General features: G+C 42.6%; 1 protein-coding gene across 4 annotated transcripts in view; it reads left to right on the top strand.

Annotated features, from left to right (window-relative positions):
* LOC115203506 (casein kinase I) overlaps positions 1-23,256 on the top strand; it is a 43,500-nt gene that overhangs the window by 5,683 nt on the left and 14,561 nt on the right. For all 4 annotated transcript variants that reach the window (XM_029768235.1, XM_029768238.1, XM_029768237.1 and 1 more), the window contains exons 2-4: positions 5,256-5,620; positions 8,043-8,083; positions 10,662-10,731. In XM_029768235.1, coding sequence (XP_029624095.1) covers positions 5,446-5,620; positions 8,043-8,083; positions 10,662-10,731 — 286 coding nt within the window. In that variant the 5' untranslated portion in view covers positions 5,256-5,445. The remainder of the gene's footprint in view (positions 1-5,255; positions 5,621-8,042; positions 8,084-10,661; positions 10,732-23,256) is intronic.

Below are 23,256 nucleotides of genomic sequence, written 5' to 3'. Positions count from 1 at the left end.
TCTCAGGTTAACCACAAGGCCTATAGGAGGCACCAGGCCCAGCAAGGTGCCAGGGTCTCAGGTTAACCACAAGGCCTATAGGAGGCACCAGGCCCAGCAAGGTGCCAGGGTCTCAGGTTAACCACAAGATCTATAGGAGGCACCAGGCCCAGCAAGGTGCCAGGGTCTCAGGTTAACCACAAGGCCTATAGGAGGCACCAGGCCCAGCAAGGTGCCAGGGTCTCAGGTTAACCACAAGGCCTATAGGAGGCACCAGGCCCAGCAAGGCGCCAGGGTCTCAGGTTAACCACAAGGCCTATAGGAGGCACCAGGCCCAGCAAGGTGCCAGGGTCTCAGGTTAACCACAAGGCCTATAGGAGGCACCAGGCCCAGCAAGGTGCCAGGGTCTCAGGTTAACCACAAGATCTATAGGAGGCACCAGGCCCAGCAAGGTGCCAGGGTCTCAGGTTAACCACAAGGCCTATAGGAGGCACCAGGCCCAGCAAGGTGCCAGGGTCTCAGGTTAACCACAAGGTCTATAGGAGGCACCAGGCCCAGCAAGGTGCCAGGGTTGTTCTCAACCCACTTTCTTTTACCCTTTTATTTATGACAGAACTCCCCTCCACCAAATGTGTACGATTACTGGAAATGATTGTTAATTGTGTCAGAAACTGGAAAAAAAGACCACACTATGAATTGTGGGTTTAAGGATGCAACATTCTTTCTGTTCCGTCCAGTGTTGTCACGATACCAGTACTACGAAACCAGATTTTCCTTGGTACAAAATAGACTAAACTCGATGGTCCTTTAAAATCCTACTTTATGTAAAATATTGTGTTTTGTAGTTTGCAAAATAAACAAATGTGACTGAGTGACAACATAAGATTATTATTTTTTTTTTCAAACATTAGGACTGTTAACCTCAAATTTAAGTCTGCTTCATGTTTTGTTTCCTTTGCTTCCTTACTTCCTAGTATCAGTGACAACTCTAATTACTCTAACAACTCTTGCCGTGTCCCGGCAAGTTTTCTTTGAAGGCCTGCTTGGAAAAGTTGAGTTGGCCTGTGTTGTTGTATGGAGAACTTTGAAAGGAAGTCAATAGGGTTGAGAAATTGCATCAAGCTACTGTGCATGAGAGCAGACAGTGGGAGAACCAGCTGCTAGCTGGCACTGCCACAGTGGGAATCCCTCCGTATTGCCTGAACACCCCCCCTAGCTGATCTTTCCACTAAAGGTTAATTACTCCTTTTTAGAGCAGGGGTGTCAAACTCATTCCATGGAGGACTGTGTCTACTAGTTTTGTTATTTCCTTTTCATTTGGCCAAAGAAGACCTAGATGACAAGGTGAGGGGAGTTTTTAACCAATCAGGGACCCTAGTTTATCTATAAAGTATAAGGGAGGAGTGAACCCACAGATACTCGGCCCTGCATATGAGTTTGACACCAGTGACAAACTCATTGTAGAGGACAGTCGGAAGCTAACCCTGTCCACACACAGTCGCCACAGTGTTATTGTAGCTAACCCTGTCCACACACAGTCGCCGCAGTGTTATTGTAGCTAACCCTGTCCACACACAGTCGCCGCAGTGTTATTGTAGCTAACCCTGTCCACACACAGTCGCCGCAGTGTTATTGTAGCTAACCCTGTCCACACACAGTCGCCGCAGTGTTATTGTAGCTAACCCTGTCCACACAGTCGCCGCAGTGTTATTGTAGCTAACCCTGTCCACACAGTCGCCGCAGTGTTATTGTAGCTAACCCTGTCCACACACAGTCGCCGCAGTGTTATTGTAGCTAACCCTGTCCACACAGTCGCCGCAGTGTTATTGTAGCTAACCCTGTCCACACACAGTCGCCGCAGTGTTATTGTAGCTAACCCTGTCCACACACAGTCGCCGCAGTGTTATTGTAGCTAACCCTGTCCACACATCTCGCCGCAGTGTTATTGTAGCTAACCCTGTCCACACAGTCGCCGCAGTGTTATTGTAGCTAACCCTGTCCACACAGTCGCCGCAGTGTTATTGTAGCTAACCCTGTCCACACAGTCGCCGCAGTGTTATTGTAGCTAACCCTGTCCACACAGTCGCCGCAGTGTTATTGTAGCTAACCCTGTCCACACAGTCGCCGCAGTGTTATTGTAGCTAACCCTGTCCACACACAGTCGCCGCAGTGTTATTGTAGCTAACCCTGTCCACACAGTCGCCGCAGTGTTATTGTAGCTAACTCTGTCCACACATCTCGCCACAGTGTTATTGTAGCTAACCCTGTCCACACAGTCGCCGCAGTGTTATTGTAGCTAACCCTGTCCACACAGTCGCCGCAGTGTTATTGTAGCTAACCCTGTCCACACACTGTCGCCACAGTGTTATTGTAGCCATTTGTCACCAGTCTTGATCATTAAACACCCAACAGTTTGATAATGCAGCCTGTTGTCTGAGCTACCTCAACTGTATTGCCTACCCGAGAGATAATGCGGCCTGTTGTCTGAGCTACCTCAACTGTATCGCCTACCAGAGAGATAATGCGGCCTGTTGTCTGAGCTACCTCAACTGTATCGCCTACCAGAGAGATAATGCGGCCTGTTGTCTGAGCTACCTCAACTGTATCGCCTACCAGAGAGATAATGCGGCCTGTTGTCTGAGCTACCTCAACTGTATCGCCTACCAGAGAGATAATGCGGCCTGTTGTCTGAGCTACCTCAACTGTATCACCTACAAGAGAGAGAATGCGGCCTGTTGTCTGAGCTACCTCAACTGTATCACCTACAAGAGAGTAGAGTAGTACTTTATTGATCCCTTACTTGGAAAAATGTTTTATCACCACAGACAAGTATCAATACCACAGCCTACACATAATGATTAACCGATATTAAGACAACTGCACCTCAGGACCATTAAAAGATAGTCCTATTGTTTAGCTAATAAATGCTTTTGTCTGTCCTTTTCTGGGGAAACAAGCAATAACATTCGTTTCATGGACGTAATCATAAATCATCACATTCAAAGCCTGATGGCTATGAGTAAGAATATACTATATACTCCTATTACAGGATTTCCCACTGCCTGGTGTCTGAAATACACTTCTGATGGTGTCATGCACACACATGATGCCAAAAAAACTACTTAGCAGGAAAGCCATCAATGTTATGTTGTTTTGGCATCATGTGTGCATGATACCAACAGAAGTGTATTTCAGATACTGGGATGTGGGAAATCCTGTGTTGAAGTTAATGGTTGTAATGCACAGATGGCCTAACATATGGCTAAGGTCATATAGACTTAAAGTAAGGTAACCTACACTGTTAACTTTTATTAGATGACAGTATTAATGCAAGTTAATGTTATACCCACCACTAGGTTAGCAGCATTTAGTAAATATCGACCCCCTAAAAATGCACATGAAGGCCAATTTGATTATTGGACTGGAAAAAAGTAGCACACTCATTCATCTAAGGCAATAACACGAGTCATTTAGCTCTAATACCACCATGTATGCACACAAGATCCAGCATGACGGTTGTGCAGCCAGATAGATGGCAATGATTGCCCTGGCTGGGACTGGATAAGTTGTCACCTCACCAACACCACTGCTGTCTTTGCTGTGCTGTGCTCTCCCTGTTTTGTAGTCATGTACTGTTTTGGGGGTTTATGTAATGGGAAGGCTGTGGAGCTGCCCTTGGGAGAGACTGACTGTCTTTGATGCTGAGATGGAATCTGAGAAACGGAACATGAGTCACCGAGGCGCACACCCACTACTCCAGCTTCACCCATGCCGCCATGTCTCAGCAAATCATCTATGCTTTTCAGGATTCTTTGTGTTGGTATAAAACAAATACATTGAGCAGTTATGGATGTGCCAACATAATTTAGTTGATGTGCCAACATAATTTGGTTGAGGACAGCACTGGTGGCTCTTGGGAAAGGGAGCTAGCTTTGTAGGTCCGTTGAATGTAGGCCTAGGCTACATCTGTTTTCACTACTTTTGTCTCCTGGCCGATCATTTTATAAAGTTGTTACACGCCACTGGTGTGCTATTGTAATTAATGAGCAAGAAATCATTACTGACAATCAGGCTGTCTCAAGACAGTGTGATCGGGTTTACAATGATTAGGCCTGCTAACACAGACTCTCATGGGCCAGACATTGTGTTGAAGTCCAGGCTGTGTGTAAAGTTGTTATTCTGTTTCCCTGCTGTGAGACAACTTTATGTAATGGTTTACATAATAATCTCACTACCCACATCCTTGAATACAGCCAGTGGGTGTAATCTAAGATTATTAAAATCACGACTTTCACTTTGTCTCCAGGGTCAACCTCTTGACTACATTTCATGTTGGTTAGTATCTCTCTAGCAAGTCTTTGGTGGTAGAGCGAGACGTACATCAGTGTACTATTGTGTTCACCTTTCTAATAGTAGACAATGATAAGAAATTGACTGTAGTTCATGTGCTCGACTTTGTCCTACCCAACATATTATTTGTCTCCTTAAGGCTAGAATCCTTAGTTAAAACAATAACAAAGTGTTACCTTGCCTCTGTTTTGGTAAAAAGCGTAGGGATGGGCCTAGAGAAATGTAAACACTCAAATTCATAGGCAGAGCTATGTACACAAGACCTGACCATCCATGATATCAAAATTATATTTACATTTTGAGGCTATACGGTGTTTGTTTACAGTAAAATAAGACGTTTATTTTGTGCTCTGAATGGGTATGACAGTTGATCTAAACACTACATTTTACGTTTATAGTCATCAAATCAATGGGTAAAAATCATTCAGTTAAAAACATTGCTGTAGCAACTAAGGATTCCTAGCTTTAATAAGAATGGTAGCTAACAGTCCAGCATGCTCTGATTTGAAGTATGTTCAGCCAGACAAATGATCTCAGTAGCTATATTTTCATTTTAATTACGTTTTTTTATTTAACTGGGCAAGTCAGTTAAGAACAAATTCTTATTTACAATGACTGCCTACCCCGGCTTAACCCTGACGACGCAGGGCCAATTGTGCGCCGCCCCAGTCACGGCCGGTTGTGATACAGCCTGGAATCGAACCAGGGTCTAGTGACGCCTCCAGCACTGAGATGCAGTGCCTTAGACCACTGCGCCACTCGGGAGCCCATATTGGCCAGGTTGGCTAGATTAGTTAATGGCCTGCTGGTGAAACCAAAGTGCTGAGTCATAGATCACCTCTTTAAACCACCATTGTCCTCATTCACTCAATGACATTGTACTGGGAGACTTCTCCTAACGTGTTTACTTCCTGCTTGCTCCCCAGGTCTCCTATCTCTTCCCTGGTCCGACCCCGATGTCGAGCACATCGGCCAGCCACCATAGTGAGTTGTAGAGGGGGGCGAAGGGGCAGCCAGCGGCCCTGTGCCAGTGACGGGGCTGTGGTGGGCACGGCCCGAGGCCTCTAACTGGATCCCTCGAAGCAGCAGCAGCCGCCCGGCAGTGCCCGCAGTGCCATGGACCATCCAAAAGAGGGTGAACGGCCGGCGAGGAGCAGCAAGGTGGCACAGGGGCGCAGCGGGCACTCCAGACCCTCCAGCTCCTCAGGCTCCTCCGGGGTTCTCATGGTGGGACCCAACTTCCGCGTTGGCAAGAAGATCGGCTGCGGCAACTTCGGAGAACTGAAGCTGGGTAAGAGGAGTTAATGTAATCTTTATAATGGTAGGACTGTATTTCATATTGAACCACCCAAGGACACTGTTTACATGGGGTAACATGAACTTCTCTTTGTTGTGTTAATTATTTCATACGATGTGTTGGCCACTAGTGTTGTCATGATACCAACGTTTTACTTACAATACCAGACCAAGTATCACCATACTGAGTAGTATATTACCGAGGTACCGGTATATCGTGCATCACTATTGGCCATACAAGCCTCCCAGACCCAGCATCGCTTATGTTGTCCATAGTGCTTTTATTTTGGGCTCAAGGGGATAGGCATATATTGATAGTGATTTATTCATGCCTGCTTCATAGTAATCACATAAATAATGCACAGGATTTCAGGGGCTTGGCCTATCATGGCCAGGAACATAAAAGCCATATTTCAGATGCTAAATTCATGACATTCTGAAAATCCAATGACACGGAGGACTGAGGTTTATCAGCTTCAACGTGTGCTGTTATAACTGGTTATATTATAACCTCCCACAGCAACACAAGACCGACACAACAACTGTCTCTGAGACCCATCAGCACTAACATTGTGTCTGTGAACAGAATTCCATTGTAGTAGAACATGTGGCACTCTGCTATGCTGCTGTACCAATAATCAATGCATTTCTCTTAATTGAGTAGGTTAGCTAGTACACGTGATGGCCATAGGCGGGGCCTGCTTGCTGAATGGAGCATACTGGGGTCACACCAATGATGTTTATAAAACCTGGTATTGGCCATTGAGAGGCTTTGAAACCACCGGTCGGCCATATTGGCGCTGCCCATTTAAGAGCAGTCCTCCATAGGAATGACTGGAATTCTACATTATTTTAAAAAATGACATTACATTTATTTAACTATTTTGTTTTCGTCCATAACATTAGTTATCTAAAAAAATATATACTAAGGAAAATGTAATATTTTATTTTTAGCTCACATAATATAATTAATTTGAAAGTTTGCATAAGGTTTCTGTAATATAATATGTGGTTAAAACAAATATAGACATGAATAAATTAATTTCTATAGCTTTGTAAATATTTTTGACAATTGTGGGGAGAGCCAAAATGTCAGCGTGGTGGCTTCAACACAGCGCCCACGCATTAGTAATCTAGTGTGTATATATACAGTTTAAGTCGGAAGTTTACATTACACTTAGGTTGGAGTCATTAAAACTCGTTCTTCAACCACTCCACAAAGGTCTTGTTAACAAACTATAGTTTTGGCAAGTCGGTTAAGACATCTACTTTGTGCATGACACAAGTAATTTTTCCAACAATTGTTTACAGACAGATTATTTCACTGTATCACAATTCCAGTGGGTCAGAAGTTTACATACACAAAGTTGACTGTGCCTTTAAACAGCTTGGAAAATTCCCGAAAATTGTCATGGCTTTAGAAGCTTCTGATAGGCTAATTGACATCATTTGAGTCAATTGGGGGTGTACCTGTTGATGTATTTCAAGGCCTACCTTCAAACTCAGTGCCTCTTTGCTTGACATCATGGGAAAATCTAAAGAAATCCGCCAAGACCTCAGAAAAATGATTGTAGACCTCCCCAAGTCTGGTTCATCCTTGGGAGCAATTTCCAAATGCCTGAAGGTACCACATTCGTCTGTACAAACAATAGTACGCAAGTATAAACACCATGGGACCACGCAGCCATCATACCGCTCAGGAAGGAGACTCGTTCTGTCTCCTAGAGATGAATATACTTTGGTGCGAAAAGTGCAAATCAATCCCAGAACAACAGCAAAGGAACTTGTGATGATGCTGTAGGAAACGGCTACAAAAGTATCTATATCCACAGTAAAAACGAGTCATATATCGACAACCTGATAGGCCGCTCAGCAAGGAAGAAGCCACTGCTCCAAAACCGCCATTAAAAAATCCAGACTAAGGTTTGCAACTACACATGGGGACAAAGATCATACTTTTTGGAGAAATGTCCTCTGGTCTGATGAAACAAAAATAAAACTACTATTATTCTGACATTTCACATTCTTAAAATAGTGGTGATCCTAACTCTGGCCTAATTTTTACTATAATTAAATGTCAGGAATTGTGAAAAACTGAGTTTAAATGTATTTGGCTAAAGTGTATATAAACTTCTGACTTCAACTGTAAATCATTGGGTCACACACAAACCTCTGTCTAGAGAGAGATTGATGCATACACACACACTCCTTTCTTGAGGCTGGACTGAAGTGTCCCTGAGCAACACAGAGCTCACTATTTTTCTATAGCTTTTTTTGTCCTGCTCTGAAACTGCTTTTGGAGATGGTCATTGGCTAAACACCAAAACACTGTATTTAGGCAAGCCCTTCAGTAGGTTGAGTAATAACCAAAGTGCTCTTATCTGAATGCCACCTCTCTCTCTCTGCTTATTTTTCAGGTAAAAATCTCTATACCAACGAGTATGTAGCTATTAAACTGGTAAGTACTCTCTCCTGTAAAAAATAAACTGCACTGAACAAAAATATAAACGCATGTGTTGGTTTCATGAGCTGAAATAAAAGATAATGGAAAATTTCCATACACAGAAAAAGCTTATTTCTCAATTTGTTGCACATATTTCTTTAAATCCCGTTGAGTGAGCATTTCTCCTTTGCCAAGATAATCCATCCACCTGACAGGTGTGGCATATCAAGAAGCTTCTTCACATGCTGCATCGTCTGAGACCAACCACCCGGACAGCTGATAAAACTGTGGGTTTGCACAACTGAAAAATTTCTGCACAAACTGTCAGAAACCGTCTCAGGGAAGCTCATCTGCGTGCTCAGTCAGGGTCTTGACCTGGCTGTAGTTCGGCGTCGTAACCAACTTCGGTGGGCAAATGCTCAGCTATGATGAACACTGGCACGCTGGAGAGGTGTGCTCTTCACAGATGAATCCCGGTTTCGACTGTACAGGGCAGATAGCAGACAGCGTGTATAACAGTGCCTAATGGTAGCAGCGGGGTTATGGTATGGGCAGGCATAAGCTGCGGACAACGAACACAGTTAGCGGTGACCCAAAGGCCTGATGTAGGCTACACGCATAATCTGTCACTCATCAATAATTGAGCAAAGGCCTAGTGAGGCACGCATGCAACCAGCCTCGCTTTTACACTCCCAGAGGACACGTCGCCTGAAAAACATCAGACTGCCTTTGAAGCAGAAGACTGTTTTTTAGTTGTTGACAGTCAACATGGTGAGCCCTGGCAGTCATTTCTCTGGAGGACGGGTCTAGAGGAGTTTGGGGGCTGTCGTATGAGGCACTTGACAGCAGCACTGCTCTGTATGCTTAGAATCGGGGCAGAATGAATGCATATCAATTGTAGGCTACTGAAGTCTTTGTTTACAAACTAAGATTTCTGAGGATTGATACTGAAAGGGAAATTAGACTTGTCCTTTTTTATGTGGAAGTGACTAGGCCTAATTGTCAGCATGCCAGCATACCATCCTGCATCCCACTGCTGGCTTGCCTCTGAAGCTAAACAGGTTGCCCCTAGTAGGTCCCTGGATGGGAGACCAGATGCTGTTGGAAGTGGTGTTGGAGGGCCCTTTGGTCTTATGATCGAATCCCAATGCTCCAGGGCAGTGAAGGGGACATTGCCCTGCATTGGGTGCCGTCTTCCTGATGTGATATTAAACAGGTGTCCTGACTCTCTGTGGTCATTAAAAATCCCATGGCACTTATCCCAGGTGTTAACCTCTGTGTCCTTGCTAAATTCCCAACCTGCCCCATTTCCATCATGGCCACCAAATCATCCACCTCATTCCTAATTGGCATTTATCATGCTTCACCGCTCCACAATGCTAGCTGATGTGTGGTGAGCGTTCTGGCACAAAATGGTTGTTTCCTCATTACTATGTAAAGCGCTTTTAATACCTCAGTTGGTAGAAAGATACTACATAAATCCAATCCAATATTATTTAATCATGGTCGAAACCATAGATTTTGGGCTCCCGAGTGTCACAGCGGTACGCTCGCGCTTCTAACGTGGTTAGCATGTAACGCAGAATTCTCTGTTTTTCACCTAATTGTTTTATTTTTATTATAAAACACAAATATATTACTACATTTTTGTAAACCCTATTGTAATTTCTGCTGTCATCAGACAAATTTTGTGCTTCAGTTGCAATTCTCCTCTCGGTGAGAATTCACACGAACGGGCATTCTATTAGCAGACAGCGCTCTGACTGATGTGTAGCTACTTTTCTCAGGTACTATTCTCCATGTAGCCTACTTTTCTCTGGTAAAATGCAAGATTAACTTCAAGCAAAACATTAGGAAATGTAGCTGGCTGCATTCTTTCTGTAATAAACATTAGAAATTTGATGGCCATGCATTGTTTTTTTGCACACAAAAAAAATTTGCTTATTCATTGTAAGCTCATTTACTTGTGTGACTGCCAGCCAAATAGTGTTGTGCTTCTGTTGTCATCTGATGAAAATGAAGCTTTTTTTCTGCCAAATGTGTTGCATTCATTTATTTTTGGTGAAGGAAAACTATAGTTGCACTCCCCGGACCACTTTATTTATATTGAAAGACAAAACACTTGACTTTCAATATAAAACGCAGGTGAAATGATTTAAACATATTTTTTTGAAAATGCAGATTTCTGAGCTCTTAACGCGACCCCTGTAAAGGATACCTGCTAACATGTATTGAAGTTAATATTCCTAATGCTCTTCATACATCACAAGCGAAGCTGGGATATGTGTGGAACGATGGTTGCCTGGCAGGACTGTTCTGGACAAGCAGATAAATAGTAGCTGGTGGAAATGCCAGCTTAGGTGTGCCTCTAAAAGCTGTTGCACGGGAAATGACTCATGCCATTATAATAGCTCTCCAGACGGCTGTAAATTGCTGTACTACCAAAAAATATGAAGCTCGCAAAAGTCTCATTCCAATTTAAGTCAGCAATTTGAACCCAAATGCTGAGGGGGGGAAACTGCTATTCAGTAAAAGTGTATTTCCCCTCCCCCTTATTGTTAATTGAAGTGCTTTGTTGTACCCTGTCGCGCAGGAACCAGTCAAGTCGAGGGCACCACAGTTACATTTGGAGTACCGGTTCTACAAAACATTAGGAAGTACAGGTAAGGTCACGCTCTGGATTATCTTCATTCCTGTTCCCTGGTGTTCTTGTGTTGCTGCATGACAATCACTCAACTGTTTTTGGTTGATTTAACAAAAAGATTACCGCATTTCCACAATAAGTGATTACTCCCTCTAGATGACAACGATAAGCTTTGACATTCATTTTGAGAATATTTCAGCTTCATTTCATGCAAGGGACTAGTTTGACCTGTAAATTGGTTGGACGTCTCGACTATAAATGATTAAAAATCCGTTGTGGTTGGTGTCATCAGCCGAGACTATGATCTTAACCTAGTTGAAAGGTGCACACGCCTGCAATGGGAGTTTGGGCTTGTAGGACACATGAAGCACGAGACAATATTTGCAAGACAGGCACTAAGGGAAGTCAGTTTTAGAACGGAATGCCTTCAACTGAAATGTGTCTTCCACATTTAACCCAGCCCCTCTGAATCAAAGAGGTGCGGGGGGCTGTCTTTATCGACTGCCTTGCTCAGGGGCAGAACGACAGATTTTTACCTTGTCAGCTCGGGGATTCGATCCAGCAACCTTTCGCTTACTGGCCCAACGCTCTAACCACTAGGCTACCACTATACCTCATATGTTGGTTTTGACACTAGGCTGTTGGTTTACCAGGGAGGGAGAATCCACAACAGGAAGGAAAGGCTATCTCCGTATTTCTCGCCCATACAACTTGAAGCCCCCCACCACCAGGTGCAACAGAAAGCAACTTCCTTTCCCCAGTGCTGATAAGACTCCTCTGGCCTAATGTTCCTGGGAACAACTGTCCTGATTGTTTGTGTGTGTGTGTGTGTTCTCTGGGGAGGAAGATAAGTGACCGTGGATGCATGGCTACGACAAGCCCTCTCCTTTGTCTGTGTGAGCCGCCGGTGGTGTTTGATCTCTGCATTTGCACCCCCCCATACAGGAAGTGCTGTCATTCGCCAACACCTAGCAGAGATGTGACCCTTTTACAGTTTACAGTTTACAGGTGTCAAGTTTAAATGCAAGCTGTGCTAGCTATGGGTCATTGCTAAGCACTACCTCAATGTTTAGAGAGAAAGTGTGCGATGCTGTGGATGAATTTTAGGTCTCAGTTCTGGTTGCTACCATGGAGGCCTTTTCTGTGTGACGCCTTCATATTTTACACCCGTAAAAAAGGGGGGGGGCGGACACCTGAGACCTGTTAATACAACAAAATCTGGAATTGTATTAATTGCTTGTTTTTGTCTAAAGGTCTCCAACTAACAAGTTCTGCATTCAGATAACAACATGATTTATACAAATAAAAAAATATGTATGTTTTTTATTAAGCAAATAGGCCTAAACGATTTGGACATCAGACAAAAAAATAATTTCCACATAGTCATTGGTGCCTGTCTTGATGCTTATGTTTCACACTGCTTGAATCAACTTCAGAAGAGGAGGAATTTGAGTTTGTTCAAACTTGCCTAAACATTCAAAAGATGCTCGCTGCTGTTGCATTTCTGTGTAGAACAGTTACTAGTTAATGCTGTACAGCCCATGGCAGAAATGGTATCCCCAAAAGTTCACGCAGGTTTCACATACAGGCACACAATTCCCCAAATAATACCTCCATCCCCACCCAGACATCCAGGAGGTTGAAAAAGTGACTCCATTTCTCATCAAATAGTATTCATGACACCTCTTCAACTGTCCGTGACTCCATTTCCCTCAACAACAACACCCCCCCCCCCCCCCCCTTACACCAGCCACTGTCAGGAATCTTGTGGAGAACATTAGATTAAGGGAAACACTACCTTTTTCCCCTCCCTGAGTATCTGAGGAAATGGGTGGAAACCCACACGCTGAGATACAAAAGAATTGAAGGGATCTTTTAATAGCTGCTCTAAGAAGCTCCTATTAAACCATGGTGAAAACAGTGCTTTTTCATTGGTGTTTTTTTGTTTGTTGGGAAAGCAGTAAAGCTCTACCGAAGGTCATTCTTCCAGAAATGGAGATAGGATATGTCCTTGTCAGACTCACGCCAGCCAACTCTGGAGCAGACTAGACAACATCAGACTAGACAACATCAGACTAGACAACATCAGACTAGACAACATCAGACTAGACAACATCAATTGCAACTGAGGAGTAGGTTGCTCTTTGTTTCATCAGGTGTTTTAAGATTAGGCTTCAAAGCTGAAGCACATCAGTTTTTAATAATACAGAAATACTTCCTATTGGACTTCCATTATCTTTCAAGTACAGAACCACTTCCTATTGGACTTCCATTGTCCTTCAAGAGATGTACAACCAGTTTGTTCTCCAATTCTTGCGTCTGGGTTGGAATGTGAAGTTATGTCTTGTTCTTTTGCACAGGTCACAGCTCTCTGAAGGCACTGCCTAGTGCCTTTGCCATACAGAGTAGACCGGTTGGTGTGAGTATTGTCTAGTCCAGGGGTGAGAAACAATTTTGGCTCAAGGGCCCCATTGGGATTTCCAAATTCGGATAATATTTATTTTGTCAAAAGCAGTTTGCGGACCAGAAAAAGGGAAGTTCTGTAATTTCCGGACTATTAAGCGCACCTAAATATAAGCCGCACCCACTGAATTACATTTTTTTTTCCTTTTGAACATAAATAAGCCGCACATGTCTATAAGCCGCAGGTGCCTACTGGTACATTGAAACAAATTAACTTTACACAGGCTTTAACGAACCACGGCTTGTAACAAAAATAAATAGGCTTTAACGAAACACGGCTTGTAATAAAAAATAAAAAATTAGCAGTAAGCTTTAGTTGTCTTTTTGCACTGAGTCAATTCCTCACGCTGCTGTTTCCAACGTCTTATCATCGACTCATTAAGACCAAACTCCCGTGCAGCAGCTCTATTTCCTTTTCCAACAGCCAGATCAATCGCCTTCAACTTGAAAGCTGCATCATATGCATTTCTCCGTGTCTTTGCCATGATGAGGGTGACAAAATGACTACGTAATCAGAATGATGGGAAGTTTGAGAGCGCTCGATTTAATCTAAACAGTAAACTAAAAAGTTGTTTGCCCTTAACCCGTTCAGCAATTTCATTGGTCTAATGAAAGCTTCATGCCGCAAAAAAACTGACACGTCACAGAATGTGTTTTTTTTTTTGAAAAAAATAAAATTGAAAGTGGGAAAAATCCATATTAGCCGCGTCATTGTTTAAGCCGCGAGGTTCAAAGCCTGGGAAAAAAGTTGCGGCTTATAGTCCGGAATTTACGGTTATTTGAAAGCGTACAGGTCCATTATTTCTACATACTTTCAATCTAGTTTTGGACGATCAGGAGTGGCCTGATGTTTATTTATTACCCAAAATAATCAGTCCCCCACCCCCCTAAAAAAAAACTCCCGCAGGCCAGATTGAATGGGATCTGGACTGCATGGCCATATGTTGCCCACCCTTGGGGTAGTCCAACAAAGAGCATGCCGCGTCTACTGTCACGCTCGCAGACGTAAAGAGTGGAAAAAGCCAACCATGCGGAAACTCATTCATTATTTAGTGGGACTGCCTGTCTAAGCACTAACTTACCTCATATTACATTTTAGTCATTTAGCAGACGCCCTTATCCAGAGCGACTTACAATTAGTGCATTCATCCTGAGATCACTTGGTGAGACAACAACATATTGCAATCGTAGTACATTTTTCCCTTTATCAGCAGTCTGTGCTAGTGGGGAAAAGACAAATTCCGCAAATCTTTTCTTTCTTCTACCTCCTACCCAGGCTTTTTGTGTATGTGAAAATGTTATGCTTTAAATGCCATGTCACACTCATTTCGGCTTTTCATCCAGCATGCCAAGTAAAGGCCCTGGCAGATGCCACGCCCAGGCCCAGCACTGTACCACTACACCAGCTCTCTGGTCACCACTACAGCCTCTGAATTGGCTGTCTGGTCACCACTAAAACCTCTGATTGGATCAGGCCAGGAGACACCTATTCCATGAATCAACCGGCCTATCATCTGAATGTGACTCAGCAGAAAAGTTAAATGAAATTTAAACAGAGCTGAATTTGTTCAATAAAATTTTCCCCGTTTGTCCCTACTGACTTGAATAAGTCTAGGGATTTATGGGAGAACGAGCTAACTAGTATAGCTCTGCATACGTCTCAACATGCACTTGCACATTTAGATCCCGACTCCCCTCAGGATCATTATTGAGGGCAGATGTTGGCTCTAGATGTGAGGGATAACCAGATGGATTAATGATTCAACCACATCTAATTGAGATGAATGGAAGCATCCTGTTTGGTGGAAAGCTGCTGTTCTTCTTAAAGAAAGAGAGCAGCTTAATCTCTGCCCTTTCAGATTGGGGCTGTGTGCGGTCGTTGTTTGTATAGAAGACTAAATCCCTTAGCATATCTTGCTGTGAGGTCCTTCACAGTGACATGGTACACCTAATGTTTCTGGGTGGGTGGTTCTAAAGGTAGTAAGAAGAGGATCAAGACTTGCCACTGAGATGTATAGCAAAAGCTACTCTCTACACACCCAGTCCATGTCACTTGGTGCTGAGCAAGGACAAGCCGATTCTATTTGACTTGTCCAAACAAACTCAAACACAATATTATCCAAAGTTTTGTCAAGTAAATGTTTGCTTGGGAGCATTTGTAGCGTGGGAGGGTTGGGCTACTCATTTTTCATTTCCAGAAATAACCATGACGTGTTCCTCCTATGGCTTTCAGCATGACTGCCTCTTAGCTGCAGCCTCCAACCGACCTAGTCTTACAAGCACCGCTGCTCCCAGAGAAGAGATGAGAGGAGAGACCTCCCCCGTCCTCTCATGTGTTTATTGAAAGAACTTTGTTCCAGAGCAACATTATCTGTAGCCCTTTTCCCCATACACCGGTATAGATGGATCAGTCATATGACTGGTCTGTAGCCCTTTTCCCCATACACCGGCATAGATGGATCAGTCATATGACTGGTCTGTAGCCCTTTTCCCCATACACCGGCATAGATGGATCAGTCACATGACTGGTCTGTAGCCCTTTTCCCCATACACCGGTATAGATGGATCAGTCATATGACTGGTCTGTAGCCCTTTTCCCCATACACCGGTATAGATGGATCAGTCACATGACTGGTCTGTAGCCCTTTTCCCCATACACCGGTATAGATGGATCAGTCACATGACTGGTCTGTAGCCCTTTTCCCCATACACCGGCATAGATGGATCAGTCACATGACTGGTCTGTAGCCCTTTTCCCCATACACCGGTATAGATGGATCAGTCATATGACTGGTCTGTAGCCCTTTTCCCCATACACCGGCATAGATGGATCAGTCACATGACTGGTCTGTAGGTGTGTCATACACCGGCATAGATGGATCAGTCACATGACTGGTCTGTAGCCCTTTTCACCATACACCGGCATAGATGGTTCAGTCACATGACTGGTCTGTAGGCGTGTCATACACCGGCATAGATGGATCAGTCACATGACGGCTCCGTAGGCGGGTCATACACCGGCATAGATGGATCAGTCACATGACTGGTCTGTAGGCGGGTCATACACCGGCATAGATGGATCAGTCACATGACTGGTCTGTAGGCGGGTCATACACCGGCATAGATGGATCAGTCACATGACTGGTCTGTAGGCGGGTCATACACCGGCATAGATGGATCAGTCACATGACAGCTCTGTAGGCGTGTCTGCAGGCAGTCAATGGTGCTCTAGGGCTGACTGGCTGGGACAGGTTGACAGGGACAGGTTGCTGTTAAGTTGGCTTTTGCTCTGCCCATCTTCCTCTCGCTCGTTCACCACAGGACCTAAACACGGGACCAGTTCTACGGTGATTCTGAAAATACTGAATGTTTTAGTTATACTTAATATGTGCCCTTAATATAATATCTTCCTTTGTCTCAAAGAAGTACCAGCTTCAACTTAATATTTAATTGTGAGGGTAAGGGTTGCAATGAAGTGCTCTCCCCAGCCCCGGGGGAAAAGAAAGAAAAAAAGAAAAGGTAATACAATCGTATATCAACGATGTTTGGACAGGTGGATGGCTGGATATGTCCAGATATTGCCCAACACTATTGAGGGTTGAGGATCTTTCTCTTCCATGGACTTAATAAATATTGACTGTAATAACACACAACGCTGCTTGATATAGGCCTACGACAGCTTCACAGTATGAAGTTCTTGTCTCTCTGGGAGTTCAGTAAGTTTGGAAATCCCCCTGCATATCAGAAAATCCCTGTGGGCATGTCTGGACTTGTTTCAGAGAGAACAAGAGTTTCCTTGTCAGCTATTGGTGGTTGGCATTTTCCAGGCTATCCAAACTCCTTTCTCCGGCCAAACGCTACGACACGCCCACGGACATTAGTTGCTTCTCCGCAATGAGTCTTGATCTAAGCACCTCCCCAATGATTTCTAGAACGCAAACACATTCTAACGGATTGGTCCCTAAACCGATGGGTTGGACCAGAGCCAGAACACACGTGGGTAAAACAGCGTTTTGAGAATGTCACTGGCTTTGATACTGATTTGGTTTGAAATTATCTAATGGCTGATGACTGTTTTGTACAACACCCCTCATTTTGACATCCCCCACAAACAACTTTAATGATAGCAATCTCAGACTGTAGCGAACAAAGAGCAGTGGAAAAATTCAGTTTGAGTCGTCAGGCAAGGTTGGCATATGGTAGTAGTTTTTAAAATGGTGCAACAGTTCATACATTTTTATTTGGTTTGTAAAACATCTCAATACCATGAGTAGAGAACAGAAGCACCTTGTTCAGAATTATAAGCACAGTGCTGCAGTGTTAGGAGAATATCTGATGTGCACAATGGCTTGAAAGTGGATACTAATGGTTCATCAAAGCGCTCTCCCGCCAGCCAATCCTTCCCATAAATTCATGTTTTATTGCCGTAAGGCCCAGGCTGCTCAGTCATCTGTCCAGGATGGATGAAGTCTGCTTCCGCTGCAGTAATGACTTGTTTGGCCACCTGTGTCGCTCGTATTTTAGGCCTGACAAACTAGATTTGGTGAGGTAAACCTGTCCTTTATTGTCTCCCTGATTATGATATGTCATTGACAACTGAACATCAGTCTACAGCAGGATCAAAATGTCCCAGTTAGCTAAATCTACTCCACCATGCATCTTCTGCCCCTTGGCAGTGAAATGGGAGGTCCTGTTTGAAGCCTCTTATTAGCCCTTGTTCACAGCTCATCCCTATGGTGCCACTTGGTTTTTCACTCCTGCCTTGGCTCCCCGCGAGCACCCGAGATGTCAATGCCTACTCCTGTTTCAGAATTGGCAACCTACAAAACAGGCTAATTGGCCCCCGACACAGCACAAAATAGAACCTGTTCCAGTTGTTTTTTCCCCCCTAGTATACAGTTCCTTCAGAAAATATTCACACCCCTTGACTTTTTCCACATTTTGTTCTGTTACAAAGTGGGTTTAAAATTGGTTTAATTGTCAATTTTTGTCAACAATCTACCAAAAGTAGTGTCAAAGTGGGATTTTTTTTTTCTAACATTAGAAATAAATTACTGAAAAATCAAACACTATCTTGATTCGTTAAGTATTCAACCCCCTGTGTCAATACATTAGAATCACCTTTGGCAGTGATTACAGCAGTGAGTCTTTCTGGGAAAGTCTCTAAGAGCTTTCTACACCTCCAGTCATGTTTGTGCCTGTGAGATTTAGTCTTCTCTTCTCTAGCAGTTGAAATGCAAACAGAAAAACAACCTAGCTTGTGAATAAAACAACATAATTAGCCAAGAAACACAAGGACAAAGTCTCACTTCAGCAGACATCCGGTTTATGCCTGTGCGCAGCTCTTCACGTGCGCATAGCCGCCAGGCAGTGTTGCTGCGCAAGATGGAATAGGCTATATAGGATTCATAGTTCTTTGACTTTGCGCGATTAATTTGCCAGCTATGATCCAAAACAGCAGAAATACTTTGAAAACAGCTGCTGCAGCTTTTATTTGACTGTAAATGTGATAGTTAAGTACGATTTTTATTGACAAATGCGAGTGAAATGCTCGCACTGTGGAGCCCTGACCACCCGCCAACGTGTCTGGTGAAATAGACATCTTACCCGCCAATGTCAAGATCTACCCGCAGGTAGCGGGTGTTCATTTTAGGCCCCGTTGGTTGTTGATCATTACTAGACAACAGGTCTTGCCATACATTTTCAAGCAGATTGAAGTCTTCACGGTCTTCTTGGTAAGCAACTCCAATGTAGATTTGGCCTAGTGTTTTACTTTATTGGCCTGCTGAAAGGTGAATTTATCTCCCAGTGTCTGGTGGAAAGCAAACTGAACCAGGTTTTCCTCTAGGACTTTGCCTGTGCTTAGCTCCATTCAGTTTATTTTTTATCCTGAAACTCCCCAGTCCTTAACATTTAGAAGCGTACCTATAACATGATGCAGACACCACTATGCTTGAAAATATGAGGAGTGGTGCACAGTAATGTATTGGATTTGCCCCAAACATATCACTTTGATTCAGGACATAAAGTTAATTGCCCTGCCACATTCTTTGCAGTATTACTTTAGTGCCTTGTTGCAAACAGGATGCATTTTTTCAATATTTTTGATTCTATACAGGCTTCCTTTTCACTCAATTAGGTTAGTATTGTGGATATTGATGATCCATACTCAGTTTTCTCCTATCACAGCCATTAATAAACTCTCACTGTTTAAAGTCACCGTTGGCCTCAGTGATATCCCTGAGCGGTTTCCTTCCTCTTCGGCAACTGACTTAGGAAGGATCTCTGTATCTTTGTAGTGACTGGGTGTGTTGATACACCATCCGAAGTGTAATTAATAACTTCACCATGCTCAAAGGGATATTCGATGTCTTCTTTTTTTATTTGAACCCATCTGCCCTTTGCGAGGCATTGGAAAACCTCCCTGGTCTTTGTGGTTGAATCTGTGTTTGTAATTCACTGCTCAACTGAGGGACCTTACAGATAATTGTATGTGTGGGGTACATAGATGAGGTAGTCATTCAAAGATCATGTTAAATGCTATTTTTGCACACAGCGAGTCCTTTCAACTTATGTGACTTGTTAAGCACATTTTTACTCCTGAACTTATTTAGGCTTGTCATAAAGGGGTTGAATACTAATTGACTCAAGATATTTCAGCTTTTCATTTTTAATTAATTTGTATAAAATGAAATGTTCATTCGACTTTCATAATATGGGTTATTGTGTGTAGGTGAGTGACAAAAAAATCTACATTTTTATCCATTTTTTAATTCAGGCTGTAACACAAGCAAATGAGGCAAAAGTAAAGGGGTGTGACTACTTTCTGAAGGCGCTGTAGATGCTAGCTGATAAAACTCACTCATTCTGTCAGATTTCTTCTTTCCCTGTGTCATTGGATCTTGTCATCGTTATCTAATTTACCAATCAGGGGTTGGCAGTGATTGTGCTGGTTCTTAAAAGTTCACATTCTCAGGTATTTTGAATTCAGGTGACCAATCTCTACTAGGGGTTAGCCATGAATAATGAACAAATCATTATACGGCATCAGATTGAACTGGATAGGAAAGCATTTTTTATTTTTTTTGTTGCTTGAAGTTTGGTTGTATGGTTTTTGTTTTGAATTGTTTGACTGGATTGTTTTGTCTGTTGTGTAGAGGTCACCGTCTGGGCAGCAATAGCCTACTTCCCAATATTATGATTCGACTCGTGACTGGGAAATGTTTGTCATCTGTTAAAATGGAGAACACTGCCAACATTGAATGTCAGACATTCTCATTCAACCATTGAATTTTGAGAATTTTCACCTCTACAGCTTTTAGCGATTTAGAAAATACTTGTGTTGATTTGAAAAATGTTGCCTATGCAATATTTAACTGAGTCAATTGAATGCTGTGTATTTTCGTTAAGAGTTTGAGTTCTTCACAGAATCAACTCACAGCCTACACATTAACTCCTTTGTGACTTTTACCAGTGTCGATGCTCAATACCAGTGGTGTAAAATAATTTAAAGTACTGCTTAAGTAGTTTTTGGGCTATCTGTACTGTGCTTTACTATTTAGATTTTAGATTTTTTTTTTTTTTACTGTTAATCCACTACATTCCTAAAGAAAATAATGTACTTTCTACTCCATACATTTTCCCTGACACCCAAAAGTACTCGTAACATTTCGAATGCTTAGCAGGACAGGAAAATGGTCCAATTCAAACACTTATCAAGAGAACATCCCTACTGCCTCGGATCAGGCGGACTCACTAAACCAAAATGCTTCTGGCTATCTGTAAAAAAAGAAAGAAAATGTAATTGTGCCGTCTGGTTTGCTTATTATAAGGAATGGGAAATGATTTCAACTTTTACTTTTGATACTTAAGTATATTTTAGCAATTACATTTACTTTTGATACTTAAGTATATTTTAGCAATTACATTTACTTTTGATACTTACGTATATTTAAAACCAAATACTTTTACTCGTATAGTATTTTGCTGGGTGACTTTCACTTTTTTAATTGAGTTATTAACTATAAAGGTATCTTTTACTCAAGTATGACAACTGGGTACCTTTTCCACCAGTGCTGAATACATCGCTCCTCACACTGGCCATACACAACCTAAAGATGTGTTCATCACACAACCTTTAGAAAGTCAACATATGAGCCCTCTACAACAGGGGTTCCCAAACTTTTTTCACTCAGGCCCCTCCTTCCAGCATTGGAACATCCCACGTCTATTTCTATTGGCACAAGCACTGTTCATGACACACATTGTTCACACACCTCTTGTTGGCGGAGAGAACATTTTGCAGGTTTAAAGCTTATTTCCTGCAATTTTACACGTTGCCATTCTGCCTAATGTGTATTCATGTGTTAGAGTGACTCAAACATTACAACAAAATCTTGGGGGTAACAGAAAAACGTTACCTGACATGGGCTAGTTGATCTGCAGATTTCTTACATGTTTTAAATATCTCTCTGAAGAATGCAATGACTGACATGTCAAGAGAAACTGATGATGCACTACCCAATTTCTAAATTGAACCTTTTGCATTCTACTATTACAACTTTCAAGAGTAAGTTGAAAGCATAACTGAGTTATTTCAAACACAGTTTGGGAACCACCTCACTACAAAACCTACTGTATTAGGTTCACTACCTTTATATACAGGTGTATAATCTTAATTTGAGCCGGTTTGCTAAAGCAGGCAAATTATCCTGCAGCAATGGGAAGTGTGGATTATTATTGTTATAGAATTATTAATGGACATTTTTGTAGTGGTTGATATGTTTTTCGTAAGGGAAAATCAAGTCTGAAATTTCAAAGTGGAAATTACAAACTTTAGAAGCCTTTTTAACCTCTCTGGTACATGTGGGACGAACTCGTCCCACCTACGTAACAGCCACTGAAATCCAGTTGTGCGATTTTTGAATCGTTAGAAATGCTATAACTTCAATTTCTCAAACATATGACTATTTCACAGCTATTTAAAGACAAGAATCTCGTTAATCTAACCCCACTGTCCGATTTCAAAAAGGCTTTACAACAAAAGCAAAACATTAGATTATGTTAGCAGAGTACCCAGCCAGAAAAAATCAGACACCCATTTTTCAAGCTAGCATATCATGTCACATAAACCCAAACCACAGCTAAATGCAGCACTAACCTTTTATAATCTTCATCAGATGACACACCTAGGACATTGTGTTATACAATACATGCATGTCTGTTCAATCAAGTTCATATTTATATCAAAAACCAGCTTTTTACATTAGCATGTGACGTTCAGAAAAAGCATAACCACCGCAAACTTCCGGTGAATTTACTAACAGTTTGCTAAATTACTCACGATAAACGTTCACAAAAAGCATAACAATTATTTTAAGAATTATAGATACATTACCCCTCTATGCACTCGATATGTCCGATTTTAAAATAGCTTTTCGGATGAAGCACATTTTGCAATAATCTAAGTACATAGCCCGGCATTACAGGGCTAGCTATTTAGATACCCACCCAGGTCAGCATCCACCAAAATCACATTTCCTATAAGAAAGATGTTCTTACCTTGCTTGTTCTTCATCAGAATACACTGCCAGGACTTCTACTTCAATAACAAATGTTGGTTTGGTCCCAAATAATCCATCGTTATATCCAAACAGCGACGTTTTGTTCGTGAGTTCTAGAATGCTTCTTCGCGGTGTCGCGCATGGCGCATTGGCGTGTCAAAAATGTCTAAATATTCCATTACCGTACTTCGAAGCATGTCAACCGCTGTTTAAAACCAATTTTTATGCCATTTATGTCGTAGAGAAGTGATAATATTCCGACCGGGAGTATGCATTGAGCCTAAACAGCCGAATAAAATTTCTCCTCAGAAGCGACTCATGCACGCGCATCATTGAAAGGTCCTCCGAGCATCCACTTACAAAAGGCGATAATATGTTTCAACCTGAGGTTCCCTCGTAAACCTTCAGTTATTTCGCGGGCTCTGAGAGCCTATTGGAGCCCTGGGAATTGTCACGTTACAGCTAAGATCCTTACTTTTCAATAAAAAGAGGTAAGACGCACGACTCCTTGTCAGACA

This window comes from Salmo trutta, chromosome 12 (genome assembly GCF_901001165.1).
Source record: "Salmo trutta chromosome 12, fSalTru1.1, whole genome shotgun sequence".
NCBI lineage: Eukaryota > Metazoa > Chordata > Actinopteri > Salmoniformes > Salmonidae > Salmo > Salmo trutta.
This window is presented reverse-complemented; position numbering and strand designations above follow the sequence as displayed.